The sequence below is a fragment of the Eulemur rufifrons genome, chromosome 7, assembly GCF_041146395.1.
Source record: "Eulemur rufifrons isolate Redbay chromosome 7, OSU_ERuf_1, whole genome shotgun sequence".
Taxonomy (NCBI): Eukaryota; Metazoa; Chordata; class Mammalia; order Primates; family Lemuridae; genus Eulemur; species Eulemur rufifrons.
Genome location: NC_090989.1, coordinates 152,846,357 through 152,867,056, shown reverse-complemented (window position 1 = coordinate 152,867,056; position 20,700 = coordinate 152,846,357). Strand labels below are relative to the sequence as shown.

General features: G+C 41.1%; 1 protein-coding gene across 1 annotated transcript in view; it reads left to right on the top strand.

The window, feature by feature from the left end:
• The window catches only part of SMARCC1 (SWI/SNF related BAF chromatin remodeling complex subunit C1), a 150,929-nt gene that overhangs the window by 128,299 nt on the left and 1,930 nt on the right, over nt 1-20,700 (top strand). The window contains exons 26-27 of the mRNA XM_069475630.1: nt 8,447-8,708; nt 19,008-19,184. Of these exons, the coding sequence (XP_069331731.1) occupies nt 8,447-8,708; nt 19,008-19,184 (439 nt within the window). The remainder of the gene's footprint in view (nt 1-8,446; nt 8,709-19,007; nt 19,185-20,700) is intronic.

The following is a 20,700-nucleotide window of genomic DNA, read 5'->3' as shown; positions in this document are numbered from 1 at the left end:
ACCCAAAATACAAGCCCCAGTGCCTTTTATGACCTAAGCATGGAAGTCACATCCCATCACCTCTGCTGCATCCTCTTGGTCACATGGACCAACTCTGGTTCTGGGGGTGAATGGGACGGCAGGTAGGGTTCAATGGGAATGGTGTAAATATTAGGAATTGAGATATTGGGGCTAGCTTGGAGACTTGTTCTCACACAGGCCAGAATGGGCCCTTTGAACTTCAAAATGTCACCCGTTCATTTTGTGCACAATAAAGACAAACTCTTTATCCACCCCAGCGCTAGCATCCTGTCCTTCCCTGTGGGCATGCAAAGGTATGACTATTTTCCTACTGACGATTTCTGCATAGAACTGTTGTAGAGCTTACATGACAGAACTGTGACATGCACCTGGCACAGTGTCTAGCACATAATAAGTATTTGGTAAGTATGTGCCTCCACTTATGCAAACCCGTAGTCAACAATTATAGATGAAATTTTTAAGATTTAGTGACAATGCACCTGTAGTCCCAGCTACTCAGGAGACTAAGGCAGGAGGATTAATTGAGCCCAGGAGTTCAGTGCTGCAGTGTGCTATGATCATGCCTTGAATAGCCACTGCACTCCAGCCTGGGCAACATAGCAAAACCCCATCTCTTAAAAACATTTCTGAGCTATTGTTTGCTTTGTGAACATTTATTGGTTCAGTCACTGTGCTAAAGCACTTTAAATAGATTTTCTCATTTAATTTCTCAAAAAACTATACAAGGAAGCCATAAGTAAGAAAATTCTGACTGCTCTGAATCTTCTTCATGAATCTACCAGTGGCAGGTTACGGTGGCTCACGCCTGTAATCCTAGCATTTTGGCAGGCTGAGGTGGGGGAATCGCTTGAGGCCAGGAATTCAAGACAAGTCCAGGCAACATAGCAAGACCTTGTCCCTACAAAGAAAATGTAGAAAAAACATAGCCACGTGTGGTGGCATGCTCCTATAGTTCTAGCTACTCAGGAGGCTGAGTCAGGAGGATTACTTGAGCCCAGGAGTTGAAGGGTATAGTGAATGATTGTACCACTGTACCCCAGCCTGGGCAACAAAGTGAGACTGTATCTCTTTAAAAAAAAAAAAAAAAAAAAAAACCAGAATCCAGCAATGATACTGGATGACAACATAAGGCTATTCTTTTGTTAGGTCTGTAGATGAGACTGGAACTTGGACAGGGTAAGTTGTGTACCTCAGATCACACAAGTCATAAATGACAGAGCCAGATTTCAGACCTATTTTTGTTCAACTCAGTGTATTTATCTAGTGCTTATAATTTATAAAGAAATGAGCACTTTACAATTTTATGGAAAAATAAGCCATTGTTATTTTAACTGATATATAACTCAGATATGTGTAGATTCTATCATCCTTCTATTGAGAATCAGTAAAGCTGATATACTGGAAGGTAAGCAGGTCAACTAGGAGTAGAGCCTCCTAACTCCCACCTAGCCCTCTTCTGCCTGTCAAACTGCCTCAGTTCATTTTAGGATGCATTGCTGCTCATCTTTACCAAGTAAGCAGTGGCATTAGGACACCTCTTAAATTGAACATTGGATTTTGTTTAAATAGCAATGAAGACTTTTCAGATATGAAATTTCTTTGTCTAATTACTTAAAATCTGATGTTCTTTTGAAAGAAACTTAAGTATTTGGTAATTAAGGATATAAAATTTTAAATCTTTGATAGGTGTCATGAATTCAGCTATAATTAGTACTTAGTAGCTATTATTCCAGCTGTTTCATATTATAAAGTGCTAATATTAGAGGAAGGCAGTTATGGAAGTCACAGAGTCTCTGAGGAAGATGGCATAATAAAAAGCATTGACTCTAGTTCTAGGGAGGATGCTGAGCTGACAGTGGGTCCACCACTCACTGTGTCTGCGGGACCGAGCAGCCTTTGGTGCCAGGCAGGTAACACGACAGTCAAGACAGCAGGTTTCAGACATTGGCTGTGTTAGGGACTAGATTCATCTGGAGAGAATTGTAATGCCTGGGCCCTGCCTGTGGCATTCACATGAAGCCAATGAGAATGGATCTATGAACTGTTTGAGTATATCACTTCTGGACTAAATGTTCTCTGAGTCTCTGAAGTTCATTTGGCTAGGTAGAGAAACTGTATATCTTCAGAAAAGAGAGACATTGTAGGAACCTCATAACTGAGAAACCCAAACCATGTCTTTAAGGAGTTTAGAATTTGGATGAGACATTGACACATAAAGAGGCCAGACACTGTGAAGTAATGGGGCTGTGAAAATTCAGAGAAAGGGGAGGTCATAGTCAGGTCAGATTGTCAAGGTAAGCTTCCTGCAGGAGGAGAGGATTGATCTGATTTGTAAGTATGGCCCAAATCCCGAAATATGAAAAGGAAAGCATGATTGCTTAGGAGACTGAAGAGTCAGCTTGCCCATGATAGCTTTTGTGGTAGAGATGATGGGTTCATTTGTCAAATACTTACGGAGAACCTACTGTGTTTTAGGCTTATTGCTACTGGGAATATAGTAGTAAGTAAAACCCAACAAAATTCTCTGCCTTGGTGGAGCTTAAATAATTGAAAATCATGGATGAATTTAGGAAGTTATAAGATAGTATGTATATGTATGTGTATGCGTGGTGTGTATGATACATATATGTATGTATGGGCTGGGTCAGGGGAGTGATTTCAGTTTTTAGTGGTACCATCACAGTAGACATTATTGACTGACGATTGATGGTAAAGAGCTTCCAAATGCTGCAAACAGCCAGTGCAGAGAACCTAAGGCAGGAATATGAGTGACATATTTAGGACTAGAGAGTAGGTGTGTAGGCTGTAGCATAAATGAGTCACAGGAGTTGAGAGAGAGAGAGATTTGGTCACTTCTGTGACAAAATCACAGAAATCCCTGCAAGCCATCCAGAGGCCTTTCACTTTACTCTGATGGAAATGTGGAATAATTTCCAGGCCTTGAGTTTGAGGACTATCAGTCTATCTGCTGTGTTGTAAATTATAAAGCAATGAAGTCAGAATCGGGAAGACTGGTGAGAACACTGTTGGGGTGACCCATGTAAGATATGATGGTGGCTTGGACCAGGGTGGCAGCCATGGAAGTGAAGAGAAACACTTAGGTTCTGGATAAATATCGAAGGTGAAGATAATAGAATATCCTCACAAATAGTAGTAGGTTTAAACAGGTTTGTTGTACTTTATGACAGAGTAAGGAATAAAGAATAAAAAGCCAAACGGAATGAATTTCATACTGTCCCAAGGAAATTGCATTTAACTTTTTTGTGTGTGTATTTTGTAGCAATTCATCTCTGGGCTGCCTGTCATGCAACTGAATCTGTTCTTAGACATGCGCCATTACATTATAGGCACTTTTATTTGAGGTTAAGAAAGCCGTGTCCACTAGCAGGTTCACTTCTAAAGCACAGACTCATGGCCCTGAAGGAAGCACATTGCAACAAAGATAAAATGACCAGTCACAGTAATCGTTCAGGCTCCCATTTTGCGTTTCTGCTACCCAGAAGCATACATGGAAGCAGCAAAATTCAGTTGTGTTCTTTTGGGGGATTTTGGTTTTGTTTTGTTTTTTTCAAAACAGGGTCTCACTCTGTCTCCCAGGCCGTAGTACAGTGGCATCATCATAGCTCACTGCAACCTCAAACTTCTGGGCTCAAGCGATCCTCCCGTCTCAGCCTCCCAAAGTGCTAGGGTTATACGTGTGAGCCACTGTGCCCCCCTAGTTTCTTTTTCCTCAGGTATAAGAAGGAATGGATATGTCTGTTTTGGATTTGGTTTTTCTTCATTGAATGTCTCATCAATGATACCAGACATTGAAAAGGAAGGTGTGATTATTTACTTCAGCTCTGAGGCTTCAAATCTTGGCTGATACTTCATTCCTTGGCAGTGTGGATGGGTTTTTATGGCCCTCCCCATCTTTTTTACTCTTTCCCACCCCCTTCCTGCTTTATGCAAATAGAAGTTGGGAGAAGAGCTTTGTGTGAACTTCAGCTGCACTTGCAGCTGTGTCTTGGTTTGGTGTCTTGGTGTTAAAAAGTGCTCTGTTGTGTTAGATTCCGCTTGGATACGGCTGCTTTATACATACACAGTGAAGGAGTGAAGAGGGAGAGGAAGGCAGGGTTTGAATGCAGTTGGGGGACGGGGGCAGGCAGGGCAGCATGTGTCTTCAGAGCAGGGCTGCAGGCAGCCTTGTATGAGAAACTGAGTTTCCTAGAGCCAGATTGGAGTCATGAAAGACAGTTAACAGGTTCATTAACACCTTACTTACATGAGTAATTTACCCTGTTGATTTTAGCTATTGGGACTTTATCCACAGTCCTAAAAAAATTGAGATGAGAGAGAAGAAAATCAAGATGTCTGCAGCACATAACTTGGGCAGTTTTTATTAATAGAATTTGGTTTTTGATTACAAAAATCCTAAAATAATGTGTGATTTATTTTTTTATTGTTTGTTTGTTTATTTATTTATTTTGAGACAGTGCCGTGGCGTCTGCCTAGCTCACAGCAACCTCAAACTCCTGGGCTCAAGCAATCCTCCTGCCTCAGTCTCCCGAGTAGCTGGGACTATAGGCATGTGCCACCATGCCCGGCTAAGTTTTTCTATATATATATTTTTTAGCTGTCCAAATCATTTCTTTCTATTTTTAGTAGAGACGGGGTCTCACTCTTGCTCAAGCTGGTCTCAAACTCCTGACCTCGAGCGATCCTCCAACTTCGGCCTCCCAGAGTGCTAGGATTACAGGCGTGAGCCACTGTGCCCAGCCTGATTTTTTTTTTTTTTTTTTAAATCAAATAATGTATAAGTTAGAAAGTTTCTTCTAACCTCAGTTTCATTCCTAGGGATAATCACTGTTAATAGTTTTCGTGTCTACCACATTTTCAGTGTGTATATTAACATGTTTATACATGATCACAAAGGTTTTTTTTATATACTGAGGATCATAATAAATAATATAATCATCATAATAACTATTTTTGTTGCAACATGCTTTTTTCCCCTACTTGGTGTATCTGACGTAAATGAACATCAAAAATGCCTTATGACTAACCTTACACCCTCATACATACAGTACTCTACAGCAGATTTCCAGATGACTAATCATTGGGTCAGTAGGTAAGTAAGTACATTTAGAATATGCCCAATACTACCAGATTTCCCTCTAAAATTCCTAATTCACATTCTTTATGATTGCTACAAAAGTGAATGTGGTCTTCAACTGGATACAGAAATAAGGTATCAAGAACAAGAGAGGGAGTTTTCTTGCATGATGAGGCCAGGACATGGCCGTATGCTCTGTTGCATCTGCTCCAGAACAGAGATGGCTCTCCTGGAGCCAACTGGTAGCCTGTTATTTGGGCACTGATCTCCCCTCAGAAGACCTGTTCATCCCACATCAGAGCTATACACTTAAATTGAGTTCTCCTTCAGGTGTGTGTGTGTGTGTGTGTGTGTTTAATCACTTATCCCTTTTAATTCTTTTAATTACTTTCTTTTAATTACCTTCTATGTTTTACAGTGACAGATGAAGCTCAGAAAATAAATAGGGTAATTGAGGTTAGTTCATGTTATAGACCTAGCTGGCTCTCCCATCCTCTTAACAATAGAATCGTCTTTATCTTTCCAAGATTAATGCCTTGATATTAAGTTTAACCACCAAAGAAAGGTTAGTTTGGTTTAAAAAAAAAAAATCTCCCTCCAGTAGCAGTTTAGCTTATTCATAAAGCATATCTTGACCTAAATTCCATTATTTCTTACATAACTGCAGGACTTCAGCCAAGCTGTTCAAACCAGTAATGACTCAACAAAAACATAGGTGATAGGTGTTTTTCTGGCTGCCTCTTGAGTCTAACCTCAACAAATTATCCTAGAGTCCTAAATTTCCTAGAAAGAATGGTTAGAAGAAAGCAAAACCAAAGATCTATAGTCAGAATCTTTAGATCTTTTTTTTTTTTTTTTAAATCATTCTGCCTCTTAAACATTATCCAACTGATCAGTCTTCTTACAGAACTGGATTTCCAGATGATTCTCTTTCTGTTTACATCCCTCCTCATCATGCTACCAAGGTAAACCAGGGCAGGCTTTACTCACTTGAAATCACCCTTCCTAGAAAAGTGAAGAGCCCACGCTAGCCTAGCCTATTAGGACCATGGTAGAACCCTGTCTCGCTCCTTCCTGGTAATCCTCCACCTCTCACACAATAGTTTGTTTCAGATCTCCTTCTCCCTAAGGAGACTCTATAAGCCAGCTAACCAGAATCCAGGACATGAGCTTTAATGTTTATTCCCTCCATTTGTTCTCCCCACCTGCTCATACCTCTTCTCTTTATACTGTGTCCACAGCCTGTCTTCCCACACTCTGTGTGTCCATTGGAAATTCCCTTGTTGCTACTCCTGATAACCAATGATGCTCCTCACTCAGTTCCCAGGCAGCTCTCTACTGAGAGCCCAGGTTCTTAGGCTAATGCTCATGTTTATTTTGTCTAGTTTTTTCTAATAATAACAGGCAGTAAAGCTGTTACATTTCCCTAACCCATTAAAATGACTTAATACTGTTATTCAACAGAAATATAATATGAACCATATATGTAATTAAAATTTTTCTAGTAGCCATATTAAAAAAATTTACAAATAGCCAGGCATGGTGGCTCAAGCCTGTAATCCCAGCACTTTGGGAGGCTGAGGCAGGGAGGGTCTTTTGAGTCTAGGAGTTTGAGACCAGTTTGGGCAACATAGTAAGACCCTATCTCTATAAAAAATAAAAAATTAGCCAGACATGGTGGCACATGCCTGTAGTCCTAGCTACTTGGGAGACTGAGGCTAGAGGATCACTTGAGGCTAGGAGTTCGAGGCTGCAGTAAACTATGATTGCACCAGTGCACTCCAGCTTGGGCAACAGAGCAAGACCCTAGCTCTGGGAAAAAAAAACATGTGAAATGATAATGATATTTTATTTAATCTAGTATATCTAAAATATTGTTTCTACATGTAATCAATATGAAAAATTTTTTATGCTGTCTTCAAAATTTAGTGTGCATTTTATACTCATAGCACATTTCATTTTACATTAGCCCTGCTTCAAGTGCTCAGTATCTGTATGTGGCATATGACTGCTCTGTTGAACAATACAGCTCTAGAAAATGATTCCCAGTGACCCAGATTTTGCTATGAAAATAATGAGATGGGGACATTATTAAAAAGACACAGGTTTATTAACCCTCCTTGTGCTTATAATCTTTATACTACTTCCTGAGATTTTAGATTTTCATTTTACTTTATGTTCAGGTTGATTTTCTTTGTTACCCCTGAATTAAATTAATTTAGAGTAGTCTCCGTTTTCTGAACTATTATCAGGCATATGGTTTCTAAGTTTCCTGCACATAAAGTAACTTATTTATAAGTTATCTAATTTGAGTCCCAGAAAGATTATCTTGAATATTGAAATGCTTATATCCTTCAAACCAAGATTCATGCAGATTTTTTTAAGGGAACTAAAATATTCTGTGAATGTGTCACCCAGTATAATTTTGGGTACTTGAAAGCTAAGATTTGCAGTGGCTCTGCCAAAGTTCCACGTAGAGAAATGCATATCTTTGCAGCTAAGGCCACATCGACTCTTCCAGAGTATTTAACTCTGGTGTTATGTTCTAAAATAGACACTAACCAAAGGGATCACTTCTAGAAGAGAGCACTTGGGAAGGATGGGTGGACTTGAAATGTTAGCATGTGAAGAACTATTAAAAGGACAGGAGAGGGCTGGGTGAGGTGGCTCACGCCTATAATCCTAGCACTCTGGGAGGATCACATGAGGGTCAGGAGTTCTAGACCAGCCTGAGCAAGAGCGAAACTCCGTCTCTACTGAAAATAGAAAAAAATTAGCTGGGCATGCTGGTATATGCTGTAGTCCCAGCTACTTAGGAGGCTGAGGCAGGAGGGTCATTTGAGTCCAGGAGTTGGAGGTTGTAATGAGCTATGATGACACCACTGCACTCTAGCCCAGGTGACAGAGTGAGATTCTGCCTCAAAAAAAAAAAAAAAAAAAAAAAGAGGACAGGAGAGGCTCACTTTTCCCGGTAAAGACTCAAGCAGTCTGGAAAGTATTTTTAAATATCTGAAGGCTTTGTCAAACAGAGGGTATTAGATGTGTCCCGAATGGGCCCAGAGAGCAAAAGCCCTAAAGGGTGAAGGTTACAAGGAAAGGAAGATCTTAGACTTAACATGGAGAAGACCTTGATGATGGTAACAGGTATCCAAATGAAAATACACTACTCAAAAAGTAATGCCTTTGTTCTCACTGTAGATTGTGCAGGAGGCAAGATGGCTATGTCTCTGTGATGAAGTTGTGGGAATTCAGATATCAGGTAGATGTCATTTGTGTCACCCAGTCCTGAGAACATCTCCTGGTATCATTTCTCTTCCCCTTTTCTTATAGCTAGAACAACAGAGGCAGCAGTTGCTTACTGAACGCCAGAACTTCCACATGGAACAACTGAAGTATGCCGAATTACGAGCCAGACAGCAAATGGAACAGCAGCAGCATGGGCAAAACCCTCAACAGTCACACCAGCACTCAGGAGGACCGGGTTTAGCCCCACTTGGAGCAGCAGGGCATCCCGGTATGATGCCTCATCAGCAGCCCCCTCCCTACCCTCTGTTGCACCACCAGATGCCACCACCTCATCCACCCCAGCCAGGTAAGAGGAAAGCCCTGCTCATGGAGAAAGTTTGTGAGTGTCCCTGTGGCCCAGAGCATCAGAAGGGCCAACCACATTGGTATGTTTTCTGACAAGAGCTGTTCAAAATTTCCATTATCATCTAGGGAATTGTTGGCAAGTAAGACTTGATTTTACCATCACATAAAGCCTGCCATGCTCTTTCCAGAGTTCTCTTGGAACAATGCCTTTTCCTTGGGTAGGTCAGCCTCTGAATGGGTAGTAATATCTCAGAGTCAGAGCTTCTTGGAAATTAATCATTGTATTATCTACACTTATTTGTTTATGAGAGAGAGTCTCACTCTGTCATCCAGCATGGAGTGCAGTGGCACGACCATAGCTCACTTCAGCCTCAAAGTCCTGGGTTTAAGTGATCCTCCTGTTTCAGCCTCCCAAAGCACTGGGATTACAGGTGCCTCCATTGAGCATAGCCACTTTTTTTTTTAACTTACATTTTCAAAGATACACACACAAAAAGAGTATGTTAATACTACAGTGAACTCTCATGACCCAGCTTCACCAACCATTACTTTTCTGCTATTTTTATCTTTTTATTATAGAAATCTTCAAGTGTAGACAAAAGTAATGAGAATTATCCCTTATATGCCTATTGCACAGCTTCAAAATTACCAACTTTTCAGTCTGTTTTTATCTGTTCCTCTTTACTTTGGGGAGGGAGAGAGATTTCAGAATATGTCTCTAACCAATGGGAATCTTACTCCTTAACGTAACCTACTGTCAGCACATCAAAGTAACCACAATTCCTAGTATCATTAATTAAATGACTTTGCTTAGTAAGTTTGAATCAGTATTCAAATGAGATCCACAGGCTGCATTTATTGACATGTCTCTTAAGTCTCTTTTAATATGTAATAGTTCATCTTCCTTTTTTTAATGCCATTTTGTTGAAGAAACTTTCTGCACTGTGCCTGTCCCTGATAATACACCAAAGGTGCATGGTGTCATGTCACACTCCCCTTCTCCCCTGATAATACACCAAAGGTGCATGGTGTCATGTCACACGTCCTTCTCCCCTCTTTCTTCTCTCCCACACATTTCCCATAAACCAGAAGATTGCTCTGGATATTTTATTAGGTTCAGCTTCACTTTTTTGAGGGCAGGCATTCTACTTAAAACATCAGCTGTCTCTTTTTGTGACATTAAGATTGGTCCGTCATTCTGGTGTTGTCAATGTGATTAATCCATTACAAAGATCCCCATTAGACTTCACCTAATAGTTTTAGCTGCCCTTGAGAATTGCTCTCTGTAGCTCTTACTTGAAGTGGGAAAAAAAGAGAAAAAACAAAGAAGCAGACAAAGAGAATTGCTCCCTAGATCAGTTATTTCATCAAGCAGTGCAAAATGATGAGATTTCTAAGTTTATTTATTATTCCCTCTGCATTTATACAATAATTCTTTTATAAAAAAACTTTTCTTTCTCAGTTATTCTGAAAATGAGTTCTTACAGGAAAGGCTAGATAAATGGTTCATCTTTTTTCTTTTCAGTGCTTATATTGTCTCATTTGTAGCTTGTGGTGGGGAGCCTTTTCAGCTTGGCTACTATTTGTCACATTTTAACCACCTTGAAAGCTGAACTCACAGTTCTTTCAAACTTAACTACCAGCATCACTAAAACCTAAAATGTACCTTTTTTTTTTTAGAGACAGGGTCTTACTCTGTCACCCAGGCTAGAGTGCAGTGGCTCGATCATAGCTCACTTTAACTTTGAACTCCTAGGGTCAATTGATCCTCCTGCCTTGGCCTCCTGAAGTGCTGGGATTATAGGCGTGAGCCATCATGCCTGGCCTGGAGTGGATTTTAAATTCTCTTTATGAGATCTAATTTTCTTTAGTGTTAAGCTTTCAGAAGATACGAATGCTTAACAGATTACAGATCACAAAGTAATTTTTTAAAAATAATACTTAATTTAAAAATTTAATTCGTAATATATTGGGATAAACATTTAGGAAGATGTTCACTGTGGCTAGTTGATATATGGTTCCTGATAATGTTAAAGTGTCATGACCACACTAAGTGTTTGCAGAGAATGTCTAAGGAGTATCTGTATTTATTTTGTAAAAGATGGGCAGGGAGATGCATCTGCTTTCTTCCCTAAAGACATCCTGGTGATAGTACGTGTTTGTATGCCGTGCTCTTTATCCACATTGTTTTGCTTACTTACTATTCTTACTTAACAGTTGAAGAACTAACGCATGACAAGGCTACATAGCCTTGTTGCGTGGTGGAGCCAGGATTCACACTGAGCTCCATCTGATTCTAATGTGAGGCCTATGCCACAATGCTGCCTGCCGTGACAGAGGACTGAGAGGGGATTTATGACAGACTTGGAGATATTCTCCTAGTGAAGTGGTGCCAGCAATGTAGAGTTCATAAAAATAGTCTTTAGAAAAGAAATAGGTCATTTTTCTCTTTTTACTTTCTCACAGAAATAGGCTTTTCTGAAGTGAATTTGTAAGAGAAAGAATCTCTCTGTGTGGCCCAGGCTGGAGTACAGTGGCTATTCACAGGAACGATTATAGCACACTATAGCCTTGACCTAACTCTTGGGCTCACGCGATCCTCCCGCCTCTACCTTCCAAGTTACTTGGACTATAGGCGTGCGCTACCTGGCCCAGCTACACTTGGCTTTTTAAGCCTCTTGGTTGGATCTACTTATATAACCCTACCCCGTGGGAAATGGTACTCAGGAAAGGATTAAAACCAGTCATCACTTCCTAAGCCACTCCTGTACACAGCCCCACACTGAAAAGGAGAAGGAATAGACCATCACATCAGCCAAGTTTTTATTATCTTGGAGCCTTTGGTCCTACTTGCATCATGTGATAACAAGGCTGCCATGCCACTTTCCGGAGTAGCAGGTTACCCTCACAAAGAGAACAGTAAGGGCCCAGTCCTCAACAAAGAGAGTCTGTCGCAGGCGCCTCCAGGAAGCTGCTATGGGGAAAGAGCAGTTTGAGGAGGCTGGGCTTCCCCTCACTTGGCCCTGATTATGTTATTTCCGTTCTTCTGGGGACTCGGCCAGAGGATGTGCTGCGGACAGTTAGAAATGGATTGATGAAATGTGTTCAAGACTAGAAATTCACAGATTCTTTTTCCTGGATCCATTTTCTATTCCCACTTTCCTCTCCCATCCCAAAGAATAAAAATAAAATCCTTCACTAATATTCCATTAGGCATCATGGGTATAATGCTTTAGTAAAAAATCTAATAAATCTGAGAAGAGTGTAAGGGATTTTTCTACTAGTTAAACCTAATTTTAGCAAACCTTTCCATTTTTCAGGCTTCAGATGCCTGCTGTTAAAAAAAAAAAAAAAAAAAAGCTTGTATGTAGGTCAGACTCCCTCCATTCTGTGCTTTGATACTGCTGTTTTGAAGCCATATCTCTCCTCTCTTTCACTTTCCCTCTCTCCCTCTCTGCTGGGCAAGGAAATACCTCAATTTTTTTTTTTTTTAAATAAAAAAGACATACACAGACACCCTTTTTTTGTTTGGTAAGGCCTGCTCCTGTGCATTTCAGGTTTGTGTGGGCCAGACTTCTTTTTTTTTTTGAGACAGGGTCTCGCTCTGTTTCCTGGACTAAAGTGCAGTGGTGTCATCATAGCTCACAGCAAACTAAAACTCCTAGGCTCAGATGATCCTCCTGCCTCAGCCTCCTAAAGAGCTGGGACTATAGGTGTGTGCCACCACACCCAGCTAATTTTTTTTATTTTTATAGAGATGGGATCTTGCTATCTTGCCAGGCTGGTCTTAAACTCCTGGCCTCAAGTAATCTTCCCGCCTCGGCCTCCAGAAGTGATGGGATTATAGGTGTGAGCCACTACACCCAGCCCTAGACTTCTTAATGTTAGTAAGAATTAATGGAAATGCTTTCAGACATTGTCATTCATTTAAAAGTGATGAGACATGTATATCACACCACAAAAACCACAAGAATGTTTAGATTTCTTGCTTTATAAGAAATTGATTTTTTTCTTCTCCCCAGTCCTGTTAAATTCTACCCTATTTCAAATTTGATCCTTAGAAATCCTTTTCCAAGGGGAAGGGTACTCCTTATGGCAGGGAGGGTTAAAGAAAAAGAGAATGGGCCTCAGGATCAGACAGACCTGAGTTTGAATCTTAACTCAGTTTCTTTTTCATTGTGATTTTGTGCCAAATTACATAACCTCTCTGAGGCTTTGTTTTCTTATCTCAAAACTAGGCCCTTACCATCATTTTTCTAATGTGGAAGATTCCAAGAAATAACTGTACCATTGCCTGGCAAATGGTAGACCCTTACTCAGTAGTATTCTCATCTCCTCCCCGGTCTGTTCTCTAAATCTACTGCCCTAGGTACACCAGTGCTGTGCGTTGTGTAGCATGTGACAGCAGTAACCTCTGGACAGCACAGGGACATCATTGACTCTTAGCATACTCTTTGCTTTCCTGAGAGATGTTTGTCTTTGCAAGTTCCAGTAAGCAAAAAGTAAATTATTTTTCTTCTAGCCTTCCTTTGGGCTGCTCCCTCTCCCAAGGAGCCATTGTCCTCTTTTACCCTGAACACCCGTACCCTAGTGGCTTTATGACCCTGTATGTGAGTAAGATAGAGAAACTTTGTTTTTCAGAATGCTTCAGAATTTATAGTACACAAAAGGAACAATTTTTTGTTTGTTTTTTTAGTTGGGCTTATAGCCTTAGAAAACTCTAAAGCTGTCCTGTCTCAGCTTGCTGTCATAAAGATGTAGGGAAATAGGGAAATGGGCCACTGCCGCTGAGCAAGTAGCTTTGGAAATAGTAGTGCTGGGCCTGAGAGCAAGAGCCGGAAGGCTTATCCCAGTGCATAATGGGTAGGTAGGTGTTACCTTGTGGGTCTGTGTCAGTCAGCCAGTGATGTTCCTCTTTGCCAGATTGTTTCTTGACTAGTTCATTTCTCTGCTGGAACAGAGAACAAGACTCTGAATTGCTAGTTCAGAAAATCATTTCTTTCTGGAGCTGAGCATGGGGCAAATAACTGATCCATCAGTTCGATGGCAGCAAGGTCTGCATCACGTAGTCTCTGAGCACCTGCTGGAAGAGGGTTGGACCCCTCTCCTGCAGACCTTGATTGGCAAGGGTGTAATAAGGTTGCGAGCACTGTCTCTGGAATCAGAGTGCCTAGGTCAGATCTGAGCTCCCCCATTTACATGCTTTATGACATTGTACAAGTTACTCAGTCATTATGTTTTTCCCTTTCCTCCACAGGGATGATAGTGCCTGGTCCATAGTGTTGTTACGGGGATTGAATGAGTTAACGTTTACAAAGCTCTTATGTAAAATGCCTAGGATATCGTAGATGTTTCCTACATAGTTTCCTGAGGGTGTCATAATAAATTACCACAAACTTGGTGACGTAAAATAATAATTTATTCTCACAGTCTGAGGACTAGAAGTTGGATATTCAGCAAGTTCATGTTTCTTCCTGGGGCTCTAAGGGAGGATCTGTTCCTTGCCCCTTGCACCTTATGGTGGCATGCACCATTCTTGATTTGTGGCCACATCTCTCTTTGCTCCGTCTTCACGTCACCTCCATTCTGTCTTTTCCTCCATGTGTCTTTTAAAAGGGCACTTGTTACTGGATTTAAGGCCCACCCCAATAATTTAGGATGATCTTATCTCAAGGTCTTTATTTGCAGCTGCAAAGACCCTTTTGCCAAATATGGTTATGTTCACAGGTTCCAGTGTTTAAGACATGTGCATATCTGTTTGGGCCACCATTCAAAGGTGCTAAAATATATGTTAATTAAATTGAAAATTAAGTGTTGCAGGAAACAGAACAATCTCACAACTGTGATGTAATAAAGAAGAAAATGGTACCTGTAATAGAAGTATACACCTTTGATCTTTTAAATGTTACCTGTTATATTACATCCTTTCATGTAAATTATTTCTTTTGAGCACAAAGTAGTGTGGTGGAAAGGGAATTGAATTTAGAGTTTAGAAGACTTGGGTCTGATTTCTGATTCTCTTCACTAGTTCTGTGACCAAAAAGAAGTCATTTATCTTTTCTGAATTTCTGTTTACTCTCTATAAAATTAGAATATTTGCCCTGCCTCATACAACCATGTTGGCAGAGCCAGTGACATAATAAAGGACTATAACAGACGGTTCTCTTGATCACACAAGAAGGCCTTGAAGGTGGGCAGGTATTTAGCTTTACCCAATATAATCTCAGGAAACTGAAGCTCAGGCCATCCTAAATGACTAGAGTGGGGTGAAGTGGAAGTGAGATTAATATCCAGGCTAGTAGATCTGTCCCTTCCCTGTTGAGGATAGTATTGGGTGGCTACTGACTGGCATGGGATGTTTCTGGGCCCATTGGTCAATCAGGGGTTTGTATAATCCATGCCTTGCTCAAAACATCAGTATAAAACTCCATCTTACTGAAGACAAGTGATTGGGACTGAACGGTGTCGTCTCATATCACTTGTGTGAACACACACCTAGTGTGTTCTTCTTTTTTTCTTTCTCCCTTATCTAATACTGGTTCTGGCCTCTTTGTAAAGCATGCTTCACAGCTCTGCTATCAGTTTTCTGAAGAGAGAGAGACCTGTGAAGGGTTGGCAAAATGTTCTTCCTAACCTGCTTAAGGCGTCTGTCCAGTTCAAACTTGGTAGAAGGAGGCAGCCTGTACCCACTGATAAACATGGGCTGCATTGCTTGTTCTAGTATGTGTCTTTCCTGGACCATGAGTCCATTAGAAGTATTCTTTTGTCTCCAGGCTAGAATTTTGTACTTCTGAGCTTAAAAGTAGGCCCCCTGCTTCCAACAACAAAATTATCTCCTATCACCCTTCACACCAGCTGAAATACCATTAGAGAATCATTAGTAGGGCTTTAGACAGTAGGAAACAAAGCATTGTTTTTAGTCATGGTCTAGCAGTGATGTGGGTAAGGAAGGGAGCAACAAAGGGAGCTGGGACAGTACCTTTTAAAAAACAGAGGTGCCTCTTTTACAGCTTTGTGGAGATTCTTAGAATAGTATGTCCCTATGTTTGCCACTGCTCTATTTAAAACTGGGAGTTCTGTGCCTTCCCTTCACCCCATCTCTCCGTGTTCCACTATGTGACAGCCAAGCCTGTATCTCCTGTTCCCAAGGAAAAATCCTCTTCTGTCCTCTTCACTTCATCCTTTCTTCACCTCACACTCCCAGTCAGATACCAAACCCAAGTTCTTGCTCCTTCTCATCTCCATGCTCGCTCTTCCTCCTTGCTCTGTCACCCATGTTGCTACTGCTTAAGGAACCTGCAGGGTGCCATCCCTATCTCCTGTTCTGTCTGCTCATCCTGACCTCATACAGCTTGTGCTTCTCTGCAGAAGCTCTTTTTCTCTGCTGTAGGCTCTGACTATTCCACACCCCTTCTTAAAAGTTTTCCATCCTAGCCAGGCGCAGTGGTGCACACCTGTAATCCCAGCTACTTGGGAGACTAAGGCAGGAGGATTCCTTAAGCCTAGGAATTCAAGGCCAGCCTGGGTAACTAACTAGTAAGACTTTGTCTCAAAAAAAATAAAAGCTTTCTATCCCACAGAAAATCAGGTTAGTCTGTCTTTCTTCAGAACCTTTCACCAAGTCCTCTTACCATTCAAGTCCCCACCACACGTTCTGCATCCGTGAACTCCTTTTTGAACTAATCCTGCCCTTTTTGCCTTGAATCATGTCAGACAGACCCAGCCTGAATTTACCAGCTCTGCGATCTGGCCAATTTTTTTTTTTTTTTTTTCTTTTTTTTCCAGGTGGCCAATTTTTTTTTTTAACCTTTCTAAGTCTCAGTGAAATATGGATGATAGATAATAGACAATAAGATAAGGTACCACAGAGGGGTGTGGTGTTTATGAAGATGCTACATATAAGTGGTATCTCTCAGGAATAACAGGAGTGACATTCACATTATTAACTGATTGTGAAACTCAGGCTAGGCCATGTGTTTAGGATTAATCCTATCCGTAATCCCTTTCCTTCACTTTTACACCTTATCCAAAATCCCAAGTTATTCACAATTAACTGAAAAGTGATCGGACTTTTTTGGCTTGCTCCTTCTATGATTTTTCTTTGATTTGCCTATCACCCCTTTAACACAGTCTGTTTCTGCCCTAGCACAGTGGTATGGGCACAAAAAGGTTTTTACTTATGGTTGTCAGTGGTCTAAAAGTGATAGTGTCTATCTGGGAGTGGATCCAACACCTGCTCTTGCTTTCTCTAAGATGATTTGACCTAGTTGTCCTCCAGTAGGTGGGCCTCTGAGACTCCTTTTGCTGTGTTCTTGCTTTATGTTACACAGAAAGGTGGGCCAGAAGGCCTAAAACTGTTTATTCTAGGGCATAGTGTTTATGTATTTTGCTTTAAAAAATAGCCCCCAAAAGATCACTCTATGCCCTTACACCTAAATTCTCATACCCCATTGGAGTTCTTTTCATTGACATCCCTGCAATGACAGGCTCCTCCCTCTGGGTCCTTGGTCAGGGAATAGAAACTAGAGATAGATGGGTTATGGTTTGAAGCTTTCTGTCTTTCTTAAGACAGACCTTTTTCTAAGCAATGACAGAAGTCTTCACTTGAATTATGTTCAGTACTGCTCTGTGTATTTTAACTGCCAGTTAGCTATCAGGTGGTCCTATCTCCCCAAATTTTCCAAGATTGGACCTCAAGCTTTCTTATTTCCACCTGTCTCAGTACTATGTCTACAAACCTGTATTCAGTTTTGTACAGCTGGGCCTTACATAAATACTAAATCTCTAGATTTAAATCAAGAAAAAACTACATAGACTCTCTCTCTCTTTTTTAAGAAAATATCGTAGAAGAAATAGAGTCTTTTTTTATTCTGTAGAGAGTATAATCTGTTTTACATAAAAGAGCTTCAACCTTGATTTGTGCCCACTAAACTATTTTTCTTAGTTTGGTGCTCTTTAAAACCAAGCCTACCAGCCAAAACACTGGGTTTAAGAATTAATAAATATCCATCATCATATCTGGAGCAGGATCGCCAGACTATGGCCCCAGGGCCAAATCTAACCCATCGCCTACCTTTTTGTACAGGTTGCAAGCTAAGAATAGTTTTTACAGTTTAAATTGTTGGAGGGAAATCAAAAGAAGAATAATGTTTCATGTCACATGAAAAACTTTTGAAATTAACACATTAATTGCCATTTGAGTTGTATTTAACTCACACTAGTTTTGAGCCCGGGACCTCGTGAAGCACATGTAATTCACCTTGGCAGCTGAGAAAACTATTTTTCAAGTTGCATGTAAGTCACGCACAGAAAACAATAACAATAACAAATTTTTCATTAAATTACAAAGGTTCATTTTGTTTTCAAAGTTTTTATTCTAGTTTCGTAATAAAACACCATAGCCCCAAGGAAAAAATTTTTTTTCTAGTTTGGCAGTCAATTTGTTAAACTTTCAGAGTTCATAAATAAAACCACAGCCACGCCCATTTGTGTATTACCTATGACTGCCTTGGTGCTACTTTGTCAGAGTTGAGACAGAGACCATATGGCTGGCAAAATCTTAAATATTTATTGCCTGGCTCTTTATAGAAAAAGTTTATTAAAAAGTTCTAAAGGTTCAGTATGAAACCGAATACAGGCGGTATTTTAGTGTTATTAATTGGAAAACAATAGGAAGAGATGAAGTTGTCTGTGTTTCCCGTTATGATTCTCCCAGGCCAGTGCTTCATGGCAAGCTCTATAGGGAGAGATTTTTTGTGGGCAAGACTTGGGCATTCAAATCAGAATCTCTTTTTAGTAATTTTACAGTACAAATGCCAGTACCCTTTCAGACAGCCCTTTGCTCAACACTTGTACATGAAGCACAATCTGGACTGAGCTGTGACCCTTGGACTGTGCACTGACTTCCTGTTAAAGTCCTCCTGTCCATTCCCTGTGGTCTACACTTGGCATTGTGTATCCGAAGGAAGACATTCGATAATACACAGCTCTCCCAAACTGTCCAGAATGAGTGCTTTCATTTGGGGATGCTTGCTTTGTAGTTTCTTCTTACTGCTACCTGCCTATGCCAGAGTTGAGAATAGTCACTCCACAGACCTGCTTCCATTAGCCTACCCCCTTCAAATAAATAAAAGATAAAAACCTAGACATAGAAATTATTAGATTAATGCTCTATTGGAATTTCATATCCTTTGAAGGGTTGGGTATTTGTCTGTATTTGGCAGTCTTTGACATTAAAGTTGATCTCCTTCCTATACCCCTTCCTAGTATACTTATAGTACTTTTAAATCTCCCTCCACAGGTCAGATACCAGGCCCCGGTTCCATGATGCCTGGGCAACCCATGCCAGGCCGCATGATTTCCACTGTTGCAGCCAACATCCACCCCTCTGGGAGTGGCCCTACCCCTCCTGGTATGCCTCCAATGCCAGGAAACATCTTAGGGCCCCGGGTACCCCTCACAGCACCTAACGGCATGTGTAAGTAGCACAATGGGGGACATATTATCCCAGGGTCTATCTTGGAGGGCTGTAGATAGAGCAGGAGGACTTTGTTCTCTCCCTTAGGTTTGGCAGGTCTGTGGACAGTGCAGTCTGAGAGTGGGTTCCAGAAGATCAATTTTCAGTCAGTGATCTTTAGCACCCCTGATGGGCAGGTGCACAGGTGACGAGTGCAAAATGCTTCCATTGAGCTGGTGTGCCATAGTCTTTGTGGCATGCACCCCAGAACAAATGTCTATGGGGAAGCCAAAAAGACATTCCTCTCCCACTCTTGCTTAAGCCTGTCTAGTTTGAATCTCAGCAGACATATAGAGCTACTCATTATTTTCCCTACAGGAGCCTTTTATGAATACAGGGTTCAAAAGTGTTAAGTGTAAAGAAAAGAATAGAGACCCGTTTAGAGCTGGAGTAAAAAATAAGTTTCTTGTAGCCATTCTTGACGTGTTCGTAGAGGCTGCGTAGACTAAGAAAGGAGACTTTAGGGGCTATGTTGAGAAGGAATACGAGGTCCCAGCAGACTCAGTGGAGAAAGCCCTGGTGCTGCTGAATGATGCTGTTTGAGGCTGCGTGCAGAGGCCAGGTCATTTCTGCTATAGGCCCTGCTCTGCTCCAGCCTTTGCCTTCAGAGGGTTGTTTCTGGGGCTCTGGCCTGCTTTTTACTCCTGTAGGCCTTTAAATTGAGGATGATCTTAAAACGTAGCCAGTAGTGGCCAGGTACCCCAGCCACATCTCTAATCCTTTTGTTTAGAAGTTCACATATGTGGCCAAAAGTTAGCTCCTATTCACAATATGTAGAGAGGGGAAGCATAAGAATTCCTGGCCTGCAGGAGCTTTTGTTGGGAAAACAAGAAATGAAAAGTTGGATAGTGATAATAGGATTTACCAAAAGTTACATGAGACTATGGTATGCCTTGAGTACACTATAGTACTCTGGGAGGCTTCCCAGGGCAGGGAGGTGAGTTTCAGGGACAGAAACATATCTCATTCCTCTCTGGACTCCCAGGGACTGGAACAGTGTAGGTGCACAGAAGAAAGACAGTGGTTTAGCTGGGTGTATAGGATCACGGCAATTGGAAAAAATGATCGCCCTTAAGCTAGTGGTCAGAGGTTGCAGTCTAATATAATGAGTACCTCTTTTTTTGGCAAGAAAATGTTTGCCAAGCCACCTTACAGGCAATACACAAATTCATTGGCCTATCAAGAGAGTTGACCAGTTTGCCATCCCATTGTAAATGTAATATCATTGGCCTTTATTACTGTTGTATCCTGCTGATAACCCATGGTTTGTAACTTCAGGATTCCATCCCATAAGGCCCTCAGTGGAGCACCTTCAGAATGTGGAGGGTTTCAGTTGTCACCCTCCCCACCCCCACCCGCTTACTGCCATAAATGAGAGCTGCAGGAATTCTAAGCTGCTGACTTGGCTCTACACTACTAGCCACATTGATGAGTTGCTTCCCCACTTCAGGCCTTAGTTTCCTCCACTGAAAGATGA